This window comes from Tenrec ecaudatus, chromosome 5 (genome assembly GCF_050624435.1).
Source record: "Tenrec ecaudatus isolate mTenEca1 chromosome 5, mTenEca1.hap1, whole genome shotgun sequence".
Lineage (NCBI taxonomy): Eukaryota > Metazoa > Chordata > Mammalia > Afrosoricida > Tenrecidae > Tenrec > Tenrec ecaudatus.
Genome location: NC_134534.1, coordinates 134,989,916 through 135,015,602, shown reverse-complemented (window position 1 = coordinate 135,015,602; position 25,687 = coordinate 134,989,916). Strand labels below are relative to the sequence as shown.

General features: G+C 42.3%; 1 protein-coding gene across 1 annotated transcript in view; it reads right to left on the bottom strand.

Moving 5' to 3' along the window:
• Positions 1 to 20,045: 20,045 nt before the first annotated feature.
• The window catches only part of SUCLG2 (succinate-CoA ligase GDP-forming subunit beta), a 306,332-nt gene continuing 300,690 nt past the window's right edge, over positions 20,046 to 25,687 (bottom strand). Inside the window, exon 11 of the mRNA XM_075549909.1 lies at positions 20,046 to 21,088. Coding sequence (XP_075406024.1) covers positions 20,973 to 21,088 — 116 coding nt within the window. The 3' untranslated portion in view covers positions 20,046 to 20,972. The remainder of the gene's footprint in view (positions 21,089 to 25,687) is intronic.

The following is a 25,687-nucleotide window of genomic DNA, read 5'->3' as shown; positions in this document are numbered from 1 at the left end:
ACATCTAAATGTGAACCAAAAACCCCTTAAAATTGGATAGGTTTAAAATTAAATGAGAATATCTATACATTTAGGAAGTAGGCTTTAAAATTTTTAAGTTAATAAACTATTAATTTTTGAACCAATTAAAGCCTTTGGAAAGTATCAGTGTGTAAAATATGCCCCCAAAGACATATAACCCTTCTCACACTGATGCAACCTTTATATGAACACATGGTATGAGTTTTGTGTCCAAGAAATTCTTATCAGAATCTGCCATCCTTGCTACAAGTCCTGTCAAATTCCAGTTAGCTGTTCAACACACATGTGGATTACCCACTTCTTGAGTAGAAGAGCTGTCTGTATTTAATCTGATCTCTCCCAGCAGCTGTCATGTTGCGTGGAAAGACAGATGTTAGATAAACATTTGTTCGAATTAAACTTAATTAGCTTATTTCTCAAGACCTATTTTAAAATGGCATATCCTGGGACAGTGATCCTGGAGGTTTTGTGTTCCGGGCACATTTTTAAGGACTACAATTTTGGAAAGCATGCTTCAAAGGTTGAAGATTTTAAAGCATCTGAAACCTGCCATGGCCTATTGCTGGGCTAGTGTGCTGGCAACGCTGTGCAGCATCGGCCCCCCAGCGCTGCACAGCTGTTTGGGAAGAGCTGTGGATTGCTCTGAGCATGCGCATGCCCGTTGAGCCACCCAGGAGGCCAGGTCCTGCCATGTTCTGCTTAACGAGGCATGTTTTCTAGAGATTGGCTTTTGCTTACACAATTCTTCTGCCCAAATAGCAAGTTTCAACCTATGAGACACTTCAACGTGAAGAGTCTTGGTGGCCCAGTGGTTAAGCATTAGATCACTAACAAAAATGTCATACCCTGTTTCCCCGAAAATAAGTGTCTTATATTCATTTTTGCTCCCAAAGATGCGCTCGGTCTTATTTTCAGGGGATGTCTTATTTTTCCATGAAGAATACGGTACACATTTACTGTTTTATAAAAAGAGACATCGCACTTCCTGTTTGCTCCGGCTGCGCTGCGGTCAGCAGTGAGCTGCGCGGAGTGAGCACCCGCGGAGAGTCCAGAGTTATGGTAGCTGCAGGGGACCTTATTTTCGGGGGGATACTTTATAGTTCATCAAGAGGCAAAACTGTAAGTAGGTCTTATTTTCGGAGGATGTCTTCCTTTCGGGGAAACAGGGTAGTTTCAAATCACAGCCGCTGCAGGGAAGAATGATGAAGCCGTCAGCTTCCATAAAGATTTACACTCTTGGACACTCTCTGGAGCAGATGCACTCTGTCCCCAACGGTGGCTGTGAGGTAGACTCCACTTGATAGACAGGGGCTTTTTAAAAAGCACCTTGACATAGATCATGATACGGTTTGACATTTATCACTGGAACATATGTGGGTTTCTTTGAAAATAGTAGAATTTTAAACTCCATGCTTCAAAATAATAAGAGACTCAAAACACTTGGAAGAACACCATCATATGTAGTAAATATTAAATTCTATATATTGAATCAAAGCAGGTAGCAAGATCCATGAAATGTATACTATTTGAGAGCCACTAACTATTTTGATTCAAAGGCCCAGCCCTCCAATGAACATTTATTCTGAGGCACTATAGAGAAGAGTGAGATTTTTGTAGACTATTAAAATAGACTAGCTTTAAATCACTATTCATTATATTTGTTTTCAATTGTCGGCATCTATAATATTTCCCATGATTGTTTAGTGTTGTTTCTAGAGATAAGTGTTTTTAGTAAATGAGGTTAATGCTCTCAATCAGAGTTTTCTTTTAAAGCATGCTTTCTTCATTGATCTCTTGGCAAATCATTTTTATTAAAGAAGACCTATGGGTGTAACAGCTCATAAATCCTTTATACTGTAAGATGTCTGTATTTTTAGTTTATACTTAGGTATTTGGCTGGATATACGATATTAAGAATAACTCTCCCAAGGTGACCAGATGCCCCACGTTTGGTGGAACAGCCTCAATTTTTAACAATTTTTCCCATGTTCTGCGGCATTTTTAAAAAGTCCCAATTTTTGGAAAGAGTGCACGACAAGCTAGGGTACACGGTTTTCAGCTGCCATGTGGCTGTTTCGCCAGGATATGAGTTTTATCAATGGTGCCCCGCTTTATCAATGTTAAAATCTGGTCACCTTACCTTAGAGGTAACTGAAGCCCCTTTCCACACATCAATTCATAAATAAGGATTTGGATATCCGAAGAGATCAATGGCCGTTTCTGGAGTCACAGTGTTCATGTTTCAATCAAGTGAAAATAAATTGCATTGTTCTGCCCCGGAGTGAGAAGGCCATCCTGCGTATTAAAGAAGACGATCCTCGGCAGCTGTGCTTGAGGCCAGCGGTTGCAACAGGAGTTCAAGCACGTGCTGACGGCCTTCCAGGAACGCGCATGATTTTGTTCTGTCCTACTGAAGGTCACTGTAAGTAGAACCCGTTCAACAACTGGAAGCAACATTCCATGAAAACTCAAAAAATATGAAGTGATGTGGCAAAGCCAAGACCCTCTTAGCTTCAAGAGTGGAGAGAATCTTGCCGATGTCATGACTGAATCGTCAAGGAATAAAAATCATATTGGAGTTATATTTCTTCTATCACTTTTCCTATCAGAAGACAATGGAGCAAAATCTACAAAATTCTTAACTGCCTTCCAAATACGACTTTTGTGATCAAAATGTTGCCCGAGTGCAGGAGACTGCCTTTTAAGATACACTGTGACTTTACACATAGACCTTGCCAGTTATTGTCAAATACAGATCGCTTTCGGTAATATGAACATTTTCACTACTTGTTTCTGGTTTACATGTTAGTTAACCACGGAGTCAGTTTATAGCTACCTTATATCCAGCATCTTGTATACCAATGTCTGGTCCTGTGCCATGTTCATGATTGCTGGTATGTTTGAGTTATTGTTGTGGCTAATTGGTCAATCTCTCTTATTGAGAGTCTTTGTTTTTTGGTTTTTTTCACTGACCTTTGCCTCACCAGCTTGCTGTCCTTAATCGAATGATTTTCCTGATGTCCTGTCCAAAATAAGCCAGTTCAATTCTCACCATTCTCATTTCTAAGATGTATCCAAAGATATTTTTTCTGAGACTGATTCGCTTGTTCTGGAAACTTCTAGAAAGTCTACCAACACTGTAATTCAATTGCAGATATATAGTTTTCCATGCCTTCCTTTTGCACCATCCATTATTCCCATACATCTGATGTGACCGAGAAGAGCCTGTTTCCAGCTAGGCATCACTCCTTACTCAATGAAGGAACATCTTGGCTTTTTAACATTTGGAAGAGGTTTTTCGCAGCCTATTTCCCCAGTGCATTCTGTCATGTGAGTTTTCAGCCTGCTGTTTCTATGGATGCCGATTGTTCACCCAAGTAGAGTGAAATTATTGACAATGTCATTGTTTCCTCTCCTTTTTCCATTAGTTGCTTATTGTAAGAATTGCTATCTCCTCCACATTCTTATGTAATCCATACTTAATGCTGTAATCTTAACTCTTCTTCATGAGGTACTTCAAGTTGTGTTCATTTTCAGAAAGCAAGATTGTGTCTATAAGGATCGCTATTCACTGGTCACGCTCTTTATAATCGTGGTTCCTTCAGAGCGTGTGAGAGACAGAGGCATGCGGCTCTCTAGGCTCTTGATGTGCTGCTGCCTGTGTAGTGTACCTCATGCCTTGGAAAGAAAGTCTAAAGAACGGAAGGGCTGCCAAGTTCAGCTTCGGGGTGGGGTGTGGGTGTTGTATGGGCTACACTGGGAAGGACACCTCCCTAGACTTGTACACAGATGAGTGTCATTTCCCAGGGACCTGATTTAAGTTCCTCTCCTTAATGCACTGGCATCCTCAGCAAACAAAGCCGTGACCTCTTAGCAGACACAAGGCACAAAGGGAAGAAGAGTGGAGGCTAGAAATACCGTCATCAACACATTAGGAGAAGAAATTTAATTTCCTGTCTTTGCCCTTTTCTGGAAAGGTTTAGGGTCATGTTTCATATTTTGATATTTCAAATAGGCCAGGAAAACTTCCTACATACTTTATGCCAAACCTCACAAACCCCAAATTAATTAGATTTTATATGCCAGTTATCGGAATAGACTGTCTTTTACAGTTGTATTTTCAAAGGTAGTGACATGGAGGCCTGCTTATTTAAATGGGAACTCTTCAAACTCCATTCCTCATTAGGGAAGAAAGAAGTAAAGGAAAGTGTCTGGTGGTGTATACAGTGGGCAAAGTTATTAAAATTTCTGAGCTACAATTTTGAGGGCATGAGTTCCTTAGTGTGGGGCTCAATATCATGGTTTCGGGGGAAAAAAGATATGACATCATTCACGAGACAATGTTCTATCTTCTACATTGGTCGAGTAGCTACTGGGGTCTAAGAAGCTCATGGTCAGTCATCTATGCTGTGACAACTGGCGTTTCTCTGTCAAAAGGAAATACGAGTACAGAACATGATCAGACATGTGTAAACAATCTGTCCAATGAGACGGGAAGAATTAGATAGTAACTGACTCCCCTTTATCAACTGCTCTGAAAAGTATAACAGAAGATCTTAAACAGAGGAGGAGAAAAATGAGGAACAAAACTAAAAACCATAAAAAACAAAAACACCCATGCTTTTTGGCCAGAACCCCTAAGACTGTGGCCCTTACTCACCTTTCAAGACTGGAACTGACTTGCCCCATGGCTCAATTTTCAACCAAATAGTAGATATGTCTATAAGGAGAAGACAGGACTACACACAGTTGACTTCACATCAGGCTGCTCACCCTAAGGTGAGTAGTTAGGACTCACCAGCCCCTCTACAGGAGAAAGAGAAGGCGTCCTGGCCCCAGAAAGATGTCCAGACTCTGAACCCCTAAGTAGCCCTTCTACTCTGTCCCCTTAGATCTTTTTGTGTCAAAAGAGACAAATATCAGTGGGTTTGGGTTTGGGTTTTGCTAAAGGGAACAGGACCAACTAGTGAAGTAGACACGCTTTAGAATAATCGGCCATTTGCGAACAAAAGGGAAGCAAGTCCCAATCATCAAAGTTCAAAAGGTCTAGGAAAGAAGGAGAAATGGGAACAGGACACACAGGTGGGATGTAGAGGGAGGGATGTTACGTTGCAAACAGTAATGCCAAACAATTGTATATGAATTGTTGGATGGAAAACAGATGCACCCTATAAAATCTCACCCAAGTAACAATAAAAAGCTAAAACAGCAGCAAGAACAAACACACCAGAGAGCAGTTGTTTAATCCCATGATCAGAAGTTCAATCCTGACAAGCCACACAATAGTTAGGCACTCGGTCATGTTACTTCTTTGAGATCAGATGTTCTTACCTATGAAATAGAAATGAGAGATGTAGTGTTAAGAGGATTAAATGAAGTCATGTAAGTTACTAGCACACTATATGTGCTTAATTATTGTGAATTCCTCTGAAGTGAAAGTAATGCACTAAAAAGACTAGTAGATTTAGATTTTAAAGCTATGCTACCTAATATTGTAGCTACCAGTATCATCTAGCTTTCAGTGAATTGAAATGCAGGAACCTTAAACATTTAATTCCTCTGTGCTCAATAAGCACATGATTAGTATCTGTGTATTGGGCCAAACATATTTATCATTGCCATCACCACAGAAAGTTCTACTGGGCAGCAGAAGAAGTGAAAGAATTACCTGAGAACGGGAAGTGTGGAAGCTTGAAGCTGGGTCACTAACTATAGAATGTTTGATGAGAAACTGCGTGCCACATTGCCCCAACTTCCTCACTGATAAAAATGGAGTGGATGCTTTGCAGAGATGGTGCAGGAACTAGGTACTCTAAATCCAGGTTTTTCTCTGCTTTTGAATCATCTTCCCAGTACCCCAAGACTAAATGAGGCCCAGCAATCCCCATCAAGGACCACTCTGAGGATGATTTGAGGGGTACTAGTCCCCAAGAGTTCAATCTTCAGAGCCATGACTTGATATTATTACAAGGCACCTGACAGTAGGTAAGAATAGCATGCATGCAAAGATGCAAGAAGGTATCTGTAGATAGTTTTTATGGTGAAATGGTCAAATGAACCTAAATGAATAGGTCTTCATGATAAGTGGCCTTTTCTCATGAAGTTTAAAATGGAAAGTTTAAACACTGTTCCCCACTTTTGCATTTTAACTTTAATATCTGAATTCCCTTTTTCTACATTTTGAAACAATACTATCTTTGTTCATTTGGTGGGCAATGAACTGTTAAACTTTATCTAGGGTAGAGGTTGGCAGAATTTCTCTGAAAAGAGCTGGTGATTGATGATTTTAGGACCGAAGGTCTTTATCACAGCTACTCAACTCTGCAGCACAGAATCAAAGACAATGTGCGAATAAACGGGTATGGCTGTGGTCACAAAGTTAACTTACTACAATAGGCCTCAGCGGGTGCTTTGCCAAGTCATGAACCAATATCATTTAGGGACATACATGTCTTCCCCCATTATTCCTACTTTAAAATATTTTCAATTACAATTATTATATGAGGGGGTGCTCCCCACAAAACAAAAACAGGGGGTGGAGCTTTCCTAGTATGCACTTTTCCTTCTAGGAGAGTATCGAGCAACTTTGAGTTAGTGCACTCAGTGGCGTGGCTGGGGAAGGTTCTCTCTGGTCAGAGTAAATTTTTTTCATAAAAGCAGTTTCACTTGAACCTTGTTTTTTTTGTGATGGCCGATTTAAGATAACAGCATGCTTACAAGGACAGCACTATAGGTACAACTCAAGTGTATGAGTGGTTTCCTCATTTCAAAAGGGTGAAATGTCACTGATGACATTCCATCAATTTCCTAATGGAAGAAATGTGGTCAAAATCCATGTGCTTGTGCTTGAACACTGATGGTGGATCATTGAAGTGACAGGGAAGTTATCTAGACTATCACAGAGCTCGGTTCAGTGAATTCTAATGGAAGATTTGGAAATGAGAAGGGTCCCTGCATAATGTGTGCCTCGGGTTCTGACTGACCAGGAACAAGAGCAAGTAAGTGGAAACATGTCGTGCTTTGAAAGAATGGCGCCGAATCCACCCAGGCTTTTATTGAAAGGCCATTACTGGCGATGAGACATGCTGCTATTCTTATGCCTCTGAAAACAAACATCAGTCAAGCCAGTGGAAGACACCATTGTCACCTGTCTCCCCAAAAGTTCCAGTGAAATCAAAGATCATGAGAATTCTCATTTGTTTGTTTTTTTGTATGAGGTGGATTTGGAGTTTGTTCCACCAGGTCAGACGTTAATCAAGCTTTCTATTTAGAGGTTCTGAGAAGATTTCAGAACAGTGTCCAACAACAAAGGCCTGATTTGTGGCAGACGGGGATCTGGTTTTGCCATCACGACAATGCACCTGCTCACACAGCCATCTCAGTGTGCCAGTTTTGGGCAAAAAACAGCATGCCTCTCTTGCCCCCATGCACCTGACTCACCTGACTTCACTCTGTGTGATATCTTCTTGTTTCCACAAATGAAGAGGGACATGAAAGGTCAGCAATTTGACAGTGCAGAAGAGGTGAAGAAAAATGAGTGTCCTTTGTCCCTTGTCCCTGGGTTTGTTGGCACCTCCCTTATCTTCTCCCACCTCCCCCTCTCCCATGTCTCCCCAGAACCCTTGGTCCCATTGTTTTCTCCTCTGTATTGTTTATCCTGCTTATCTTATCTAGATAAACATGCAGAGACAATAATAAGCACAAAAACAAGGCAAAGCAAAAGAAAACAAACAACAAGAAAAAACAAGGACAAAAAAAGAAAAGCCTATAAATAGTCCCAGATCTGTTTGTTGACCTTTAGGAGTGTTTTCCAGCTGAGTCTGATGGGGTGCCATGCCCTGGCCCCAAAGTCGACTTTTGCTATGGGGACTTCATTGCTTTGCTCCCCTTGCTGTTCTGTTACATGCCCTTCGTGTTTCATCCCGGTGTGGTGGGGTCAGACTGGGCACAATTGCTGCACTGCGCCTTCAGTATTGTCCCCTGTAGCGCTATGGGTGAAAAGAAATCTTAAGGAATGAAATCAGGGCTGGAAGGTAGATGAGGTAAAGTGTGCCGACTACATATTGGTGGGCCATCCCTCGTGACCCTCCAAGAATGAGCTGCTGCTTTTCCTAATGGAGAAAAAAGTTCCTTGGGGCAAGTTTCATGGTCTTTTTCTCATCAATACAGTTTTCAATTTCCTTAAAACCTCCTCCTCTTCTGCCACCGCTCAGATTATCCTTTGAAAAAATGTACTAAGATGACCCCTTTGAGACCCCCGAATCAGTCACCTCAGGTTTGATTTTAACTAGGTCCAGCAGATCCCCTCGGAAAGGATGAATTTGAATGAACAAGCCTCTTCCTTTTTTAAGAAGGCAAGAGGGGACTCCAGATACTTTATGGAAAAAATGTAATTACAAGATAATGGAATTATTCTGTGAACTTTTTATAGCCCCCTTACATTACCGAGAGCTTGTTTGCAGCCATTCACTGACTAGACACATAAACATGTTTTGTTTAATATAAAGTGCACGAATGGAACTAGAGATGTGTAAACATGGTTTATTTAGTATAAAGTGCACAAATGGAGCCCTAGTATCAACTTTTTAACTTATCTTTGTATTTTATCTTTCATTCTACTTTTGACTATCTATCCAAATGACTGCAATGAAGACTCAAATGTGTAACTCGGAAGTGTCAAACGTGTTATTCTTAACATTTTTATTAAGACTTTGAATAAAAACATGATTCTTTAAGATGATCATGATTCTTTGTGAGGGATAGACATATAAATTGTAGGAAAAACTCATTAAAAACAATTTACTGATGTAGTCAGTCCATTTAAACAGTTCCCTAACTATTTTATTAATTCATGAGCAGAACTACAATTTAAAATGAAAAGCAGGGGAGTGAGCATCAATATCTCAGCATCATTATATTTTGAATGGCTATTCTTGTTCAAAATAAGTAAAATATTTAGTTGACTCAAGTAGAATCTATTTAAAAAAAACATTAGTAGCTCATATGCATGAGTGAAAACACATCTCAAAGAATGAGCACAAAAGAGTAGAATCATGAAATTTTAGGTTTGTGAGGTTCCTTGAGAGTAATTTTGTTCAACATCACCACAGAGTTACATTTAAAAGCCTCCTGACATTTAAACTCCCAACTTTCCTGGAATAACTACTTCCTCCCTCTTTTATTCTGTGACTCTGCTTTTCAGTGAGGTTGGGCCGCCCCAGGAGTGAGCACTGGACTCCAGCTAGACTCATCTCTACACTTTTGGTCAGAAGGTTAAGTTCAGGGTTAAGTTTCAGAATCTTTTAGGCTCAGGTCCAGGGCATTTTCTAGTATTACCAGGAAAGAGAAGCTTTCTTCTCCACACTCTCTTTCTTGTCTCTCCTCCTGTTCTGGTAGTGTAGGCTTGAGAATGTGTGCAGGGGTTTGCCAGCAGTGATTCTGAGACTGGCTAGCCTGAGAAAGAAATCAGCACAGCATTGAGATGGGCTAAGATGCTAGAAAATCAGGTGTTGATGGTTTGAGTCTCTAGATTTGGCTGTCACTGAAACCAGAAATCTTTGGCTTTTATAGCCACAATAGAAAACCATTCTCTTTTCTTCTTAAACTTGAGTTGGGATATATGCAACCAAGACTCTAGATAAATAACAATGGGTTGTCAATGAAAAGAGTTGACATTAGGTAAGTGAGAGAGTCATGGCTCCATCTCTAAATCTGGTTTGTGTTCTGGGAGATGGTGGTCCTACGAGGAGGCGAGCAAGTCAGTCACATCTCTGTGCGAAGCAGTCGGGTGAAAGTGGTTGCTATTGTGCAAGCTCCTTCAACACGACGCACCATGTTCACACGGAATCATTTTATCGTCCAAAATTATCTTCATCGTGTTGGCTAATATCTGTGGAGCACTTACATATCTGAACACTGTTTGAAACAGAATTTGTAATCTCACCATGATCCTATGCAGTTGTTGTTGGTGTTAAGTGCAGTTGGTATATTTATTTGAGGCTATACATTCATTTCTATTAATTAAATATTTATTATTTTATATTTATGTATATGTATTTATTTGAGGCTATTTTACATTTGAGAAAACTGAGACCTAAGTAAGCAATTTCTCTAATACAGGATCTGAACCAGGCAGTCTGATGCCATCACCTGTGACTTAATCACTGAACTGTCCAGACATATTATAGATGCTTCCTTGTGGCACCCAACACTGTGATGGAAAATCAGGTCAATGGGAAGAATAGGGTACCCAGACTGTAGAATTTTATTTATTTATTTATTTATCTATTTATTTATTTATAATCATTTTATTAGGGGCTCATACAACTCTTTTTACAATCCGAACAGACATCATTTGCGTCCAGCACATTTATACATATGTTGCCATCATCATTCTCAAAACACCCACTCTCCACCTGAGCCCCTGGCACCAGCTCCTCATTTTCTCCCCCTTCCCTGCTCCCCACTCCCCCAGAACCCTTGATAATTTATAAATAATTATTATTTTATCATATCTTACACCATCTGAAGTCTTCCTCACCCAGTTCTCCACTGTCTGTCCTCCAGGGAGGAGGTTACATGTACACCTTGTCATCTGTTTCCCGTTTCTTCCTCATCCTCCCTCCACCTTCCTGATATCGCCACTCTCACCACTGTTCCTGAGGGGCCCATCTGTCCTGGATTCCTCGTATTTTCAGTTCCTATCCATGCCAGTGTACATCTCCCGGTCCAGCCAGTTATGTAAGGTAGAATTGGGATGGTGATTGGGGGGGGGGGGGAAGGAAGCAGTCAAGAACTAGAGGAAAATTTTGTTTCATTGTTGCTACACTACACTCTGACTGGTTTGTCACGTCCCCACAGCTCTTCTGCAAGGGGATGTCCAATTTCTCCCACATGAGCCCTGGGTCCCCACTCTGCAATCCCCCTCATTCACAATGCTATGATTTTTTTTTTGTCTTTGATGCCTAATACCTGATCCCTTCAATGCCTTGTCATTTCACAGGCTGGTGTGCATTTTCCATGTGGGCTTTGCTGTTTTTCAGTTAAATGGCCCCTTGTTTAACTTCCAGCCTATATGACCACAGATTCTACATATTTTGACAACTGGGCACCATCCGTTTCTTCACAACTTTTGCTTATGCACCCACTTTGTCCTCAGTGAGTTAGTTGGGACAGGCTTGTGTGCTTCTTTCATGTGTTTTTTGTTGTCTCTCAGCTAGATGGCTGCTTGTTTATCTTCAGGTCTTTAAGACTTCAGGTGCTATATCTTTTGGTAGCTGGGCACTATCAGCTTTCTTCACCACATTTGCTTGTGCACCCACTGTCTTCAGCGACTTCAGGTGCTATATCTTTTGGTAGCCAGGCACCATCCGCTTTCTTCACATTTGCCTGTGTACCCATTGTCTTCAGCGATCGTGCCAGACAGATGGGCATCTCAGACTGCTGAATTGTTAGAATAAAGTGTTCTTGTGTTGGAGTACTTGAGCAAGGGCCCACTGTCCATCTGTTTCCTTAATACTAAACCTATAAAAATATGTACATAGATCTATTCCCCCATCATATATAAATATATTTACATCTTTATATGTCTGTATTTAAATCTCTATGACTACCATTTGCCTCCTAGCTCTTTCCTCTGTTTCTTTGTACCTTCCTCTTGTCCCACTATCATGTTCTGCCTTCATTGGGTTTTAGGAATTCCTCTTGGTTACATTGCCCTTGATCCAGCCCTGCCAGACCTCCACACCCTCCTTGAGACTGATGTTGGATCACTTGTTATTCCCTTGTCCCTGGGCTTGTTAATACCCTCTTCCTTTCCTCCGCCACACCTACCACCATGTCCCCCTGAACTGTCATCCCGTTGGTGTCCCCCCGGAACTGTCATCCCATTGTTCTCTCTTCTGGCTTATTTATTCTGCCTATCCCTTCCAGGTAGATGTGCTACGTGTTATCACAAGATTGAGTACCACAAAGCACCAATAGAAAGTAAAACAATAGCTACCACAACAACAACAACACACACACACACATACACACATAAACGTATGAATAGTTCAGGGTCTGTTTGTTTTCCTTCACAGGTGCTTTCCAGTCAAGTCTGATGGGGTGCCATGCCCTGGCACCGCCTCTATCCCTGGGGACTTCATTGCTCTGCTTCCCACATTGCTCTGATGCATGCCCCCAGGGGCTGGCTTCGGCGTGGTGAGCTCATGATGGGCACAATTCCCACTGTGTGTCTCCAGTGTCCCCAATGGTGCTATGGGTCAATGAGGAATGCTGTGTCCCATGGTGGGGCCGGCCCTGTGGTCATCTCTGCATTGCTTTTCTGAGCAGGAACATTGTCCTCAGGGCTTGGTGAGCCAGGATGTGCATCACTCTTTTCTTTTTATTCCCCTATGCCCCTTCGTTGGCTCCTGTGTGCTCTGACCAGACCAGCCCTCTTCCCCTCTTCTTGAGCTGTAGAATCAGTGCTGTCCTCTAAAGTGAATTCTTTTTGGGGGGAGGGTGGTGCTGTCTACTTAGTTGGTAATGGGGCTGGCCCCTCAGGCCTCTCTATCAGTTCCCTGCTTCATGTCAGTGTGTTGCGTTCTTGTCTTGGAGCTCCGGGTTGAAGTCTTGTCTCTCTTTCCCTGTGGAAGCACAATCAACACCCTCCCGCTGTGTGGGTTAGTTCCCTGTTCCCCCGGCCATCCATACCTTTTTCCATCCTCCCTTTTAATGGGCTACCATATGTATACCATATGTATCCCTGGGTTTAGTCTGGCCCCTGCCATATTACCTGGGCCTCACCCCAGGGACGTATGTATACAGCATCTTCTTCCCTATGCCCCTTTTGATTTTTTTTTCTTTTTTTGAGCTTACCTCAGTGGACTCATGTAGTACTTCTCCTTTTGTGCTTGGCTTACTTTACTTAGCATAATTTCCTCCAGTTCTTCCCATGCAGTGAAGTGCTTCATGCGTTCATCATTGCTTTTTAGGGATGAGTAATACTCTATTGTATGTATGTACCAGAGTTTTTTAATCCACTCATCTGTTGATGGGAATTTGGGCTGTTTCAAACTCCTTGCAATTGTGAACTGTGTCATGATGAACATTGGGGCACAGATGTCTGGCCATGGTTTGTTTTTTGTCTCTTCTGGGTATATGCCCAGTAGGGGTATTGCTGGATCATAAGGTAGCTCAATTTCCAACTGTTTTAGATATCACCAAATCATTTCCATAATGGTTGTACATACCTACAGGTCCACCAGCAGTAGATACGAGTTCCTATCTCTCCGCATCCCCTCCAACACTTGTTACTTTCTGATTTCTTGAATTGGGCTTTCTTTGAGGGTGTTAGGTGGTATCTCATAGTTGTTTTAATTTGCATTTCTCTTATGGCTAGAGATCTGGAACATTTTCTCATATATTGATTGGCCATTTGGATTTCTGCCCTTGAGAAACTCCTGCTCAGGTCCTTTGCCCACCTCCTGAGTGGACAATTGGTTCTTTTCTTGTAGTTTAGCAGAGTATTGTAGATTTTAGTAATAAGGCCTTTGTCTGATGTGTCATTGCTAAAGATGCTTTCCCATTCTGTAGTCTCTCTTATTACTCTCTTGGTGAATTCTTTCGATGTACATAAGTGGTTTTTTTTAATGTCCCATTGGTCAATTTGTGCCTCCTCCGTGTTGGTGTCCTTCCCGATTTCTGATAGCCTATGTAATCCCTGTGCCAGGGTTCTCAGGTTTGTCCCACTTCCCTCATTGATGGCCCTAATAGTTTGGGGTTTTACCTCAAGGTCTGTGATCCACCTTGAGTTTATTCTTGTGCATGGAGTGAGGTAAAGGTCTTGCTTCATTTTTCTGCAGCTACGTATCTATTTTTTCCAAGCACCATGGATTGAAGAGGGCATCTGCTTCCCATTTGATACTTTCGGGCCCCTTATCAAATATCAGTTGTCTGTATTCTGATTTTATTTCTGGGTTTTCAATACTTTTCCATTGGTCTGAATATCTATCACTATACCGGTACCACAGTGTTTTGACCACTGTGGCTGTGTAGTAGGTGCTAAAGTCGGGGAAAGCAAGCCCTCCAACTTGGTCCTTCTTTTTGAGGAGTTCTCTGCTACTTCTCGCTTTTTCCCCTCTCCATATGAAGTTGGTACTTTGTTTTTCCAACTCTTTGAAGAAAATTGCTGGAATTTGGATCGGGATAGCATTGAACTTATATAGTGTGTTGGGTAGAATTGACATCTTTACAATATTGTGTCTGCCAATCCACAAGCATGGCATCTCCTTCCATTTGTTGAGGTCATCCTTGGTTTCTTTTAATAGTGTGTGTAGTTTTCCTTACACAGATCTTTGAGTCAGGTATATCCCTACATATTTCCATTTGTATTTGGCTATTGTGAAGGGTACCACCCTTCTGATCCCCTCGTCTGTGCCTTGTCCGATGTGTACAGTAGTGCAATAGACTTCTGTTTGTTAATCTTGCAACCTGCTACGCTGCCATATTCCTCTATTGCTTCCAGTACTCCTCATGTGGAACTTTTAGGATTTTCCATATATAAAATCATATCATCTGCGAATAACGATAGTTTCCCTTCTTCCTTCTTCCTTCCCCTGATGAATACCTTTGGTGTCCTTTCTTTGCCTTATATTGTTAGCCAGAACCTCCAGCACGATATTAAATAGGAGTGGGGACAAGGGACATCCTTGTCTAGTCCCCCTTTTCAAAAGAATTGATCTCGTCTTATCTCCATTGACTTCTACACTGGCTGTTGGTTTTTCATATATAGCTTGTATTATGTTTAGGAATTTCCCTTCCATTCCTATCTTCTTCAGTGTCTTAAACATGAATTGGTGTTGGATGCTGTCGAATGCTTTTTCTGCATCTATTCATATTATCATGTGGTTCTTATATTTCTTCGTTTCAATGTGATGCATCCCTGGTATGAATCCCGCTTTGTCATGGTGAATTATTTGTTTTATATATTTTTGTATTCTCTTGGCTAGTATTTTGTTAAGGGTTTTTGCATTGATATTCAATAGGGAAATTGGTCTGTAGTTCTCAATTCTTGTGGGATCCTTGCCCGGTTTAGGTATTAGAGTTATACTAGCTTCATAGAAGGAATTTGGAAGTTTGCCATATTTTTCTATGGTCTGGAAGAGTTTGTGTAGGATTGGTGTCAGTTCTTCCCTGAATGCTTGATAGAATTCACCAGTGAATCCGTCTGGTCCCGGTGCCTTCTTGGTTCCTAACTCTTTGATAGCCTTGTTTATTTCTGCTATTGATATGGGTCTGTTGAGGTTCTTGATGGCCATTGGGGATAATCTAGGGAGGAATTGTTTTTCTAAGAACTCATCCATGTCTTCTAAGTTTTTGAATTCATTGGAGCACAGTCCTTCATAGTATTGTGTAATTATCCTTTTGATTTCACTATGGTCCATTGTAATATTCCCTCATCCTTGCTATTGAGATGTGTTCCTTCCTTTCTTTGGTCAAATTCGTGAGAGGTTTGTTGATTCGGGTTATCCATTCGAAGAACCACCTTTTAGCAGCATTGATTTTTTCCCCCCATAGTTTTCTTATTTTCTCTTTCCTGGATCTCAGATCTAATTCTTCTTATTTTTTTTTCCTTAGTTAGATTTTCTTGCTGACTCTGCTCTAGTTGCTGTAATTTTGTGCCAGTGTATCAATGGTAAGCCTCGCCTCCTTCTTTATGTGTGCACGTAATGCAATGAGACTTCCTCGGATGACTGCCTTTGCTGGGTCCCATAAGTTTTGGTATGTCGTGTTTTCATTCTCGTTGGTTTCTAGCAATTTCCTAATTTCATCTCTGATCTGAGCCAGTAGGCCCTCCTTTTGCAATAGAGTCATTCATTCTCCAGTGGTTTGCCCTTGATTTATCTTCCTCTTGTTTATTTCCAATCTTATGGCACAGTGGTCAGAGAGAGAGGTCTGTGTGCTATCAATGTGCTTGAATTTATGTAGATTCGACTTATGCCCCAGCATGTGGTCTATTTTCATAAATGTACCGTGTGGACTTGAATAGAATGAGAATTCTTTTTGGTTTGGGTGGAGAGCTCTGTATATATCTATCAGGTCAAGTTGTCTAAGTGTAGTGTTTAGATCTTTAGACTCCTTGTTGAGTTTCTTTCCAAGTGATCTATCTTTCTCAGAGAGCGGTGTATAGAAGTTACCTACTATAATTTTTGAGGCTGTGATTTCTTTCTTCATCCTTTGCAGTGTTTGCTTGACATATTCTGCTGAATGTTTGCTTGGCGAGTAAATGTTTAGAATGCTTATTGGTTCTTTATGCAATGCTCCCTTGAGCATTATATAGTACCCATCCTTATCTCTTTTTATGGTTTGTACTTTGAGGTCAATTTTATCTGTGATTAGGATTGCAACCCCTGCTTTTTTAAATTAGAGTTTGCCCGATATATAGTCTCCATCCCTTGATTCTCAGCCTGTTTTATCTGTAATGTTGAGACATGTCTCCTGGAGGCAGGAGATCGAGGGTTTGTTTTTTCCAAGCCAGTCTATTAGCCTCTGTCTCTTAAGGCCGGAGTTCAAACCATTCATATTCAGGGTTATTACATCTATCTGTGGACCCTGTGATGTCATTTTATCTCACTTGTGTTGGGTGTTTTCCTACCTCCCTTTCTTTTCTGTGGGTTGTGCATATGAGTGTTTGTGGTTCATTCTTGCCTTCTTTCCATTGTTGAGCCAGTTCTATCTTGGGGCATGTTTTCCCTTTGATGGTCTCTGGGTGGAGTTGGTCTGTGTGGTGGTCTCTTGTATGTGCTTGGTGATTGTTGTTCTTCTGTCCATCCTGGGTCAGTGAGGATCTTTTGTAGTGCTGGGTTCCTTTAGCATATTCTTTAAGGCTTTCCTTGTCCGGGAAGACTCTCACTTTTCTCTCAATTTTGATAGATAATTTGGCTGGATAGAGTATTCTTGGGTTTGCAATTTTCGGAATATGCTGCTCCACTGTCTCCTCTTCTTCATAGTGTCTGTTGACAGGTCTGAGCATATTCTTATCTGCTTGTCTTTATATGTGGTTGCCCATTTTTCCCAACTGCTTTCATGATTTTCCCCTTTCCTCAAAGTTGGATAGTTTAACAACTATATGTGTTGCTGACTTCTGGAGATTCAGTCTTGCTGGCATTCTTTCGGCCTCCTGGATAGTTGCCTGGTTTTCATTCATTAAGTTAGGGAAGTTTTCCTCCAAGCATTCCATCACTTTATTTTGACTGCTGGTTTCCTTGATGTGCATTCCTCCGGCAGGCCAATAATTCTGATGTTGTTCCTTCTCATAGCGTCAGACATAGCTCTGAGGTTTTCTTCAGCTTCTCTGATGGACTTGTTAGACTTTTTCTCACATTTATTAATTTCTGCTTGAGAATCCTCTAGGTCACTGGTGCGATTCGCTGCCTCCTCCATTCTCCAGGCGATGTCCGTGAGTTTGCTATTAGTTTTTGTTATCTCGCCCTTTAACTCCTGTATTTCCCTTTGGTGCAGGGCTTTTATTTCCCCCATCATTTCATCCTTTTTCTGTAATGCTTCCCTCATGTCCTGTATGGCTCCAAGCAGCATTCTGAAGATTTCTTTCTGTGGAAGGTCAACCTCTGCCTTTTCTATGACTGCTGTTAGGTCCAGGTGGTCTTCTGGCATCGGATTTTATTTCTCTTTTCTTGTTGAAACTCTGGAAGCAGCTTGCTGGTTTTTGTTTGATTTGTTGGAAATTGGTGCCATTTTCCTGGGTGTCTCAGAGCCCCGGGCTCTCTCTTTGGGAAGTTGGTGTTGGTGTTTCAGCTGGTTGCTTTTAGCCCACTGTCTCGCGAGGTTGTGCTTCACTTTTTCCTACTGGGGATGCCCTCTCGCCTTGGCCTATGGCTTGTACTGCAGTCACCTTTAGGTCCCCTTAGGAGCTGTTTGCAGCAGTGTACGCTGCACTCTGATGGAAAGTATTGGCCGCAGTGCAGGGGAGCGTATTTAGGGGATGGGTTAGTGGTTGGGTACTCTATTTCTGACTAGGGGCACTTCCCTCAGGTAGGCAGGTGGGAGGGGGCCGCGACTGGTGTGCAGATGCACTGCTCCGAGCCCAAATAGTGAGACAGAGTGTGCAGGGAGAAGGGCGAATGCAGTGAGCAAGCCCGAATGGCTTGGGTTCCTTTGCCGCTGCTGCAAAAACTTCTGCCAGACTTGGGTCTTCTGCCAAGCAGGCCTGAAGCGGTGTGGCAGGATGGGAATCTCTGCGTGCCTGTGTGTCTACGCACAAGGGTGTGCATGTGTATGGGGCGAAGGGTGGGGGCTGGCTGGCGGTTCTGCAAGGAGTGCAGTGACAGGCAGCACCTCTGGGCTGAGACCTCTGAGCGTGCAGCTTCCGCGGAGCACAAAGGCAGCAGCCTCTCCTTCTACCTGGCTGGTGGGTGCGTGCCTCCCGGGAGGGTTTTGCCTGCTGGACCGCGAGGGGTGCCTGGGTGGGTCCCGAATCTGCATGAGGTGGGGTATGCCGGCTGGCTCACACACAGACCCCGGACACCCTGAAACAGGGTGGGGGTTACTGACAGGCGGTTTTGCGCGGAGTGCTGGAGCAGGCACAACCTACACCATGCACCTGGCTGCCCTGTGGCGCTGGTCCCAGCAGAGCGGGCGTCCTGAGCGCCAGAGACCATGGGTGTCTGTGGAGCCCTGGTGATCAGGTGGGGGTCCACCTCTGGGTCAGAGATGCTCTGAGTGGTTTTGGGAATCAAACAGGCAGATTTGATACCCCTACTCCGCCCCCAACTCTCCCCACTCACCCATCTTCTCAGAGCTCCCGGCGTGAGCTACCTATCTGGTGGCCATCTTCCTGGAGTCCGAATTTTATTATATTTTTTCCATAACGTCACTTATGTGGAATACATGGGATAATTTCATGACACATATGGGTCGTTTTGACTTCAATAGCTGTACATTTATTTTAAGCTATTAAAATATTTAGATAATAGAGCTCACATTTTCATGAATATTCTTGCTTAGACTAGAGCATAATTTTAAAAAAGTGATTAGATTCAAAGATACACTTCTTTCCTATTTACATACCCTATAGATAAACTCATAGCAATCCCATAGGACCATGTAGAATTTCCCCAGAAGGTTTCCAAGACTGCCAGACTCTACAGGAGCACACTTCCAAGTGTTTTCCACTGAGTGGGACCTTTCAGTCACTAGCTCAGTTCTTAAATATTGCAGCACAGGGGCTCCTTATGAGTCAGAATCAATTTGATAGCAATGGATTTTGTACAGATGAGACGTCGGGGTGGTTCAAATGATTAACATCTTTGGCTGCCATCCTCAAGGTTCGAGGTGAGAGATCATTCAGAGGTGTCTCAGAAGAGAGGCTTCCCAATCTACACTTGAACAATCAGTAGTAAAAAAAAACCAACTATGGGTCACAGTTCTATTGAATAATAATAACAAAAAAACAAACACCCAACCCAAAACCCAAAAAGCAAAACTGCTACAAAAAGATATTGCTAATACTCTTCATCCTTTGCATCACTATTTAGAAAGGTCATAAAGCTAATTCTCGAAGGTTTCTTTCTCCACGCGCGGCAAGTACACATCAATAAACCATGCCTTCTTAATTCATCCGTTTGTGACGCGTATCAGAACAATCAAAGCCGGTAAAAACCAAAAGAAAACAGAGCACATTTCGCTTGTCTCACGGTTATGCCCTGATAGGAAATGGGAGGGGGACTATGGGACCCTCATTAACAGAGGGCTCTCCCGCACGACTTCCCTCCAGCACGCCTCCAACTGACGTCCTAGTTAGCCAGCAGACATATGTAATGCATGCTGTGGGTGTATTTTTAACTCTTTCATGGTCCCTTGACATAGGTAGTGTCGCTGATTAAGTTCAGTGGAACTGGAATCATCAAGGAACCATTCAAAGTATGTGATTTTAAGAACATGCCCAGAGTGTCCCCGGAAAAGTCAATTTGGCTGAGGAGTCGAATGGGCTGAAATGAATAAAACAGACAGATTTTAGGACTTTTAAAAAACACAAGATTTATTCAAATTTGTATGCAGATATAAAAATTAACAAATGTTCAACAAAAACCTAATTTAAATGCTCTCCCACTATAAAACTGGACATTATGGAAAAGTTCACATTCTCTGAATTGGGTGGAGGAGAGGAGAGATGGGGGAGAAGATGATGAGACACACGTAGCAAGTGGGTCTTAAGCCCAGTTTCATCATGAGGGGACTTAACTTCAAGGGTTCCCTAAGAGTTAAGAGTTCTCTAGTTTTGATGTAAAAATTGAATGTTCTCCCACAAAAGCATATATGAGGCTTCTGGTTTTACTTTTAGTGTGAGGTAAACAGTATATTCAATATTAAGGCAAATGGTAAAATGCACATATAGAGTATTAATGTGGACCTTGTACCATAAGACAAATAAAAAACCGAAATAAAGATGAGTCTTGTAAACATTTGCTGGAACTAGAAAAGTATAAAAAAGGTGGTTCTTAACAGTTATTTGTTTTGCTTTGGTAGTTATATATTAAATATATTGTCTGAGTTTTAGGGTTTATATTTTCATCATTTTGACTAGATGCCCTCCAAATTTCTTAAAAATGACCTATGGCCTGATGGCTCTAGACCTGCACATTGGTCTTATAAATTCCTCCCCTCAATCAGTAAGAGTCTGCACACTGGGCAAGCTTACCATGACAGAAAAAAATGAGAACACAGACGTAATCTTCAAGCAGGTTACAAGTGATAGAGTATTATTTAGGCTTCCCAGAGGGCTTATTAAAAAAAAAAAGGTTACATTTAAGATTTATCAGAGAGTGATTCTTGTTCTCCTTAACCCCGCTTTTCCCCCAATGAGATAACCATTTTCTTCACAGTGATAAGAGAGTCGTCCTTTGCCTGGAAACAGTAGGCTTCTTTCCCAGTGGATCAGGAGGAAGACCTCACTTCTTTGTCACGCTGGCCACTGCCTTCTTAGCTGCATCCTCCAGGTCAACAGCTGATGTAATGGGAAGTCCACTGTTACTGAGTAAGTTCTGAGCCTCCTGGACATTGGTTCCTAAAGAGAGGAATGATGGGGTGTCATTGAAAAGAAACTGACAATGGTGTCCTGTGAAAGTTAGCACAGCCCCAACCACAGCATGCTGGATACCACCTAACACTAACACAATTTCATTATACGTGTTTCCTTTTGTTTTTGTGATCCCAATTATCTGGCTATTTACATATATCCAGATGATAATTTTTTTTCTCCTTGTACATCAACTGTTTTGTATTAGAAAGAGACTGCCTATATATTTTTTATGAATTTAAAAAAAGTAAATTCTCACTATTGACATGATTAATTTCCAAAGACCAGGTTGCTATGGGAAAGTGGAAAATGACCAAATCACATCACAACATGGAACTATGACAACATCATTATGTAACTCCCAAATTACATCATCATATAACTGCCAAACTACGAAGAATTATGGCACAGCCAAGTTGGCCTGCAACTTTAACCACGCTGCCCATGTTACTCTCACCTTGACAGCTTACTGCCTGACTCACTTCATTAATTTTCAGGACAGGTAGATGTTTTTACATTTGTTGGATGAAATGTCGGATTTTGAGAAAGTCAGTAGGGAAGCAGTCAGTGTAGTGCATATTCTTTTGAGATTGTGCACAAAAATAAAGACCACTTGGTTCAGAATAAAAATCTGAAATGGATCTGTCCCTTGACTGAACGGTCTGCATGTGGAGCCGCAGGAGAATGAGACAGGGCGCTGGGATGGTATGAGATGCTGCAGGCGAACACAAGAGGACATGCATGACCGATCTATCAACTGGTTTCCCCTGAAAATTCATTAAACATAGGTTCCAACCAGTTTCACTGAAAAGTCACGTGACAAGAGCAATGGTCCAGATAGAAAAGGAAGATGGAAAAGAGGACTTGAAGGAGACATCTGAACTTCTTTTAGTGATGAAAGTTGGAGTTTCTGCTGATAATCCACAGCTGAGTAGAATTAATGTGGCTTGGGCGCACACCAGAACTTATTTGCCTTCAAGACTTCTTGGATGGTAGGGGTGTGACAGCCCAGTCCCTCCTCCTGAAGGGACACACCTGGCTACAGCTGAGTGTGCACACTGCTGTTTGGTTCTCTCAAAGTGAGAGAATTGTGACAGAATTGAACAGTATAACACAATATCCCTTACATAATTCCCTAGGCTTTTATTTAATTAGCAAAACATAGCCTGTTTGATAAAAGAACGCCTTTGAAATCTAGGCCTTGGGGAACCTGCCTCATCACGGAGTGGAACTCAAAACGAGTACTTTGGTCAGCATCGTGGACACAATATGGCAAACGCTGGGACAAGCTGGAACAGGGGGAGGTAATACGGTGATGTAGTGTTTATTCTCCCCAGGATTTGGGAGCCACCAGCATAGCAGTGGAAAGGACACTGATACCATGACTTCTGCCCAAGCCTTCCATAGGAATCTCATCAGTGGCCTCTTAGGGAAGAATCAAATTCCAAGTTATGGAAGTTGCTACCAGAAATCCCCCGTTTCTCAACTTGGCTCTGCCATGTCTTAGTTCTATAATTCTGAATAAGGCAACTCGTTCCTCTGAGCCTCAACTGCTTTGAACTTTTCCTGATCTCCACACACATTATCATCACAAATGTTCTTCTTCAGAACCAGTATTCATTAATTATATAGCTCAGCTATAATGCTAAGTAACTTGTAGTGTATGAAATAGTTACAATAAATACATGAGGGGGTACCCAAAGAACCTGGATTCTTCCCCCCCCCCAAAGCTAAGCATTTAAAATTTTTTTACAAGACAGTCTTATCACCTTCAAAGTACTCTCCATTACCCTTAATATATTTGTCAAATCTTCAATTCCATTCTTGGAAACATTTTTCAAACTCATCTGCTGGATGGCTGACAGCACCTCCCTCATTTTGTTCTAAGTGATCAACTCGCTGTCCTTTCATGTCCCTCTTCATTCACGGAAACAGAAAAGGATGCATGAGCACAGTCAGGGGAGTAAGATGCCTGAGCAAGGTGGCATGCTGTTTTCTTTTTTTGGCAAAAACTGGCGCACTGAGATGTCTGTGTGAGCAGATGCATTGTTGTGGTGGCAACACCCGTCTGTCCCGTCTGACCCCAAACAGGCTTTTGTCTCACACGGTTACACAATCTTTTCAGACCCTCTAAAGAGAAAGCTTGATTAACAGTCTGACCTGGTGGAATGAACAACAAATGTACTATGAGTCCAGTTGACATTTTCATCTGTTTGGGAAGCTGACGGATGTCTAGACCGAGGTTTGTCATTCACTTTTTTTTGACACGAGAAAAACACTCGAACACTTGGGTTTTTCCCATAGTGCTGGACTGTAAGCTGTGTTCAACAGCACAACAGTTTCTGCAGCATTTTTCCCAAGCAGGAAACAAAATTTCACAGCTGCACGCTGTTCTCTTAAATCAGCCATCACCAAACCCCCCACCCCCCCCTCCAAAAACCCAAGAGTTAAGGTAAAGTGTTTTTGTGAAAAAATTCACTGTCACCAGAGAACACCTTGCCAGGCGACAACACTGGATGCACAAACTCAGAGCGAGTTGCTGCCTGCTCGCCTGGGGGTGGGGATGGGGGCAGGGAGCATCCTACAAAAGCTCCAGTCCGCCCAGAGCAATACCAGTTTTTTTGGGGGAAGGGGCCTTGTAAATCTGATGGTTTGCATTTTACTACTGAAGCGTTTGAGGCACAGAGAAGTCAAATAGCGATTCCCTAGTCGCACAGGCGATAAGTGGCAGGATTCGGACATGAACCCTGTCCCAATGACGCAACCCTGAATGCCCCACAGATATTCTCAGTGTGCTCCCGTGTGTAAGACAAGGCAGTGATGCAGACGCACATAAGATGTAAACAGGAGACAATTAAATAACACACGGGAGAGCATGCTGCGTATGGCAAAATATCTGTGCCTATTTGTTCATCAAGTATTTATGCCCCAGTGGAAACTGTTTCCCAGCCGCCTTTGCACCTCTGTGCGATTGTGTAACTAAGTTCTTGCCAGTGGAATGTTAACGGGTATGATAGCCATGTCCTTAGAGGATTCGACATGGACCTATCGTGCCCTCCTTTCCCTATTTTCTTGAATGCTCCTGCTGGGGCAGCCTGGGAAGGCATCTTTGATGGTGAGAATGACGTCAGTCAGGACACTTGGAAACCTGTGCAGCGCAGCCTCCCTTATCCATTCACCCTTTCAGACTGTGTGAGGAGGAGAAAGAATTTTCTAGGATTTTAAACTACTCACGCTTGAGCCTTTATCTAAGATAGGCACTAGCATTAGGCTACTATTCTCTAGATGCTGTGCAGAGTTATAAAATGTCATCCAAACGATCCACACTCTCCCATTATTCGCGTCCTCACGTGATCCTCTCCCCACTGAAAGCAGGCCATATCCAGTGACTTGATTTTAATGAACAGATAGGGACACAAGTGATGAAATACCACTTCTGAGATAAGGTTACAAATCTGGTGATGTGTCTTGTTCAAATCTCTCTGGCTCTATGTTCATTTTCATGAAACAAGCTGGCATGGTATAAGCTTCCTTCTAGTGAACCCCAACCTGAAAAAAAGTGTGTTCTCCAGCCAACAGCCACTGGAGTTGTGAGGACTTCCACCCAGCAAGTCACGAGGAACTCCATTCTGCCAACCACCGTAGTGTGCCTTGAAGCACATCCCTCCTTACTCAGGGCCGGAGACGGGCCATAGGACCCAGTGAGACTGCGTCCGGATTCCCGACCCATGGTATCTAAGAGATCATAAATATTCCTTGCACAGAACTACTAATTTGGGGAGTAATCTGTTCTTTGGTGATAGATCATAAATCTTGATGCTAAATGTATTACTTTGTTACTATAGTCCTAGTGTGATTTTGATTCATTTGGTAAAATTTTAGCCAAGATCTCAGAAGTCGAGAGGCAGGACAGGGAACCAGACTGTGGGGCAGGTGTTAGAAATGAGGCTAGAGGATTTCAATGTTAATCTGCATACCTGGCTTTCATGGTGCATGACACAGCATGAAGCACAAGCCTTTGTTGATGTGGAAGTGACTCAGCCTTTGGACCAGAAGGTGAGTGAAAGTTAAATGTGTACATTTCCAACTCCCTGAATGTGGCCCTGCCACCTGACTACTATCTAATCTGTCCTGGAAGAAATATGATATAAAAGATTCTTCTCTTTCCTCTCTCCTTTTTAGAGCACCCACCAATGCAAAACACACTGCAGAGGCTTCCCTGCATCACCTAAGTAGTGACTCTACTTTCCCTGTACGAGTCCTGCTGTTGGTATGGGTCTTAGCCAGGTCTGCCAACCAACAACTTTGAACTCCTTGGGCACAGGATATCGAAGTGGTGGTCTTGGTAGTGGCTTAGTAGTGACAGGAATAGTGATATATGGCAGCTGTCATGTATCATGGCCACACATACTTCTAGCATTCTGAGGAAGTTCATTTCCCCTCAACAGCACTCACGAGACTGCTGTTATGATTCTCATTTTACAGACAACAAATGGAGTTCAAAGTCTTGTCTATTGCTTAGCTAGCGTGGGTAGTGTGTTAGGCTGGGTGAACTAGAGAAACAAATCCAGGGACACTCATATAGGC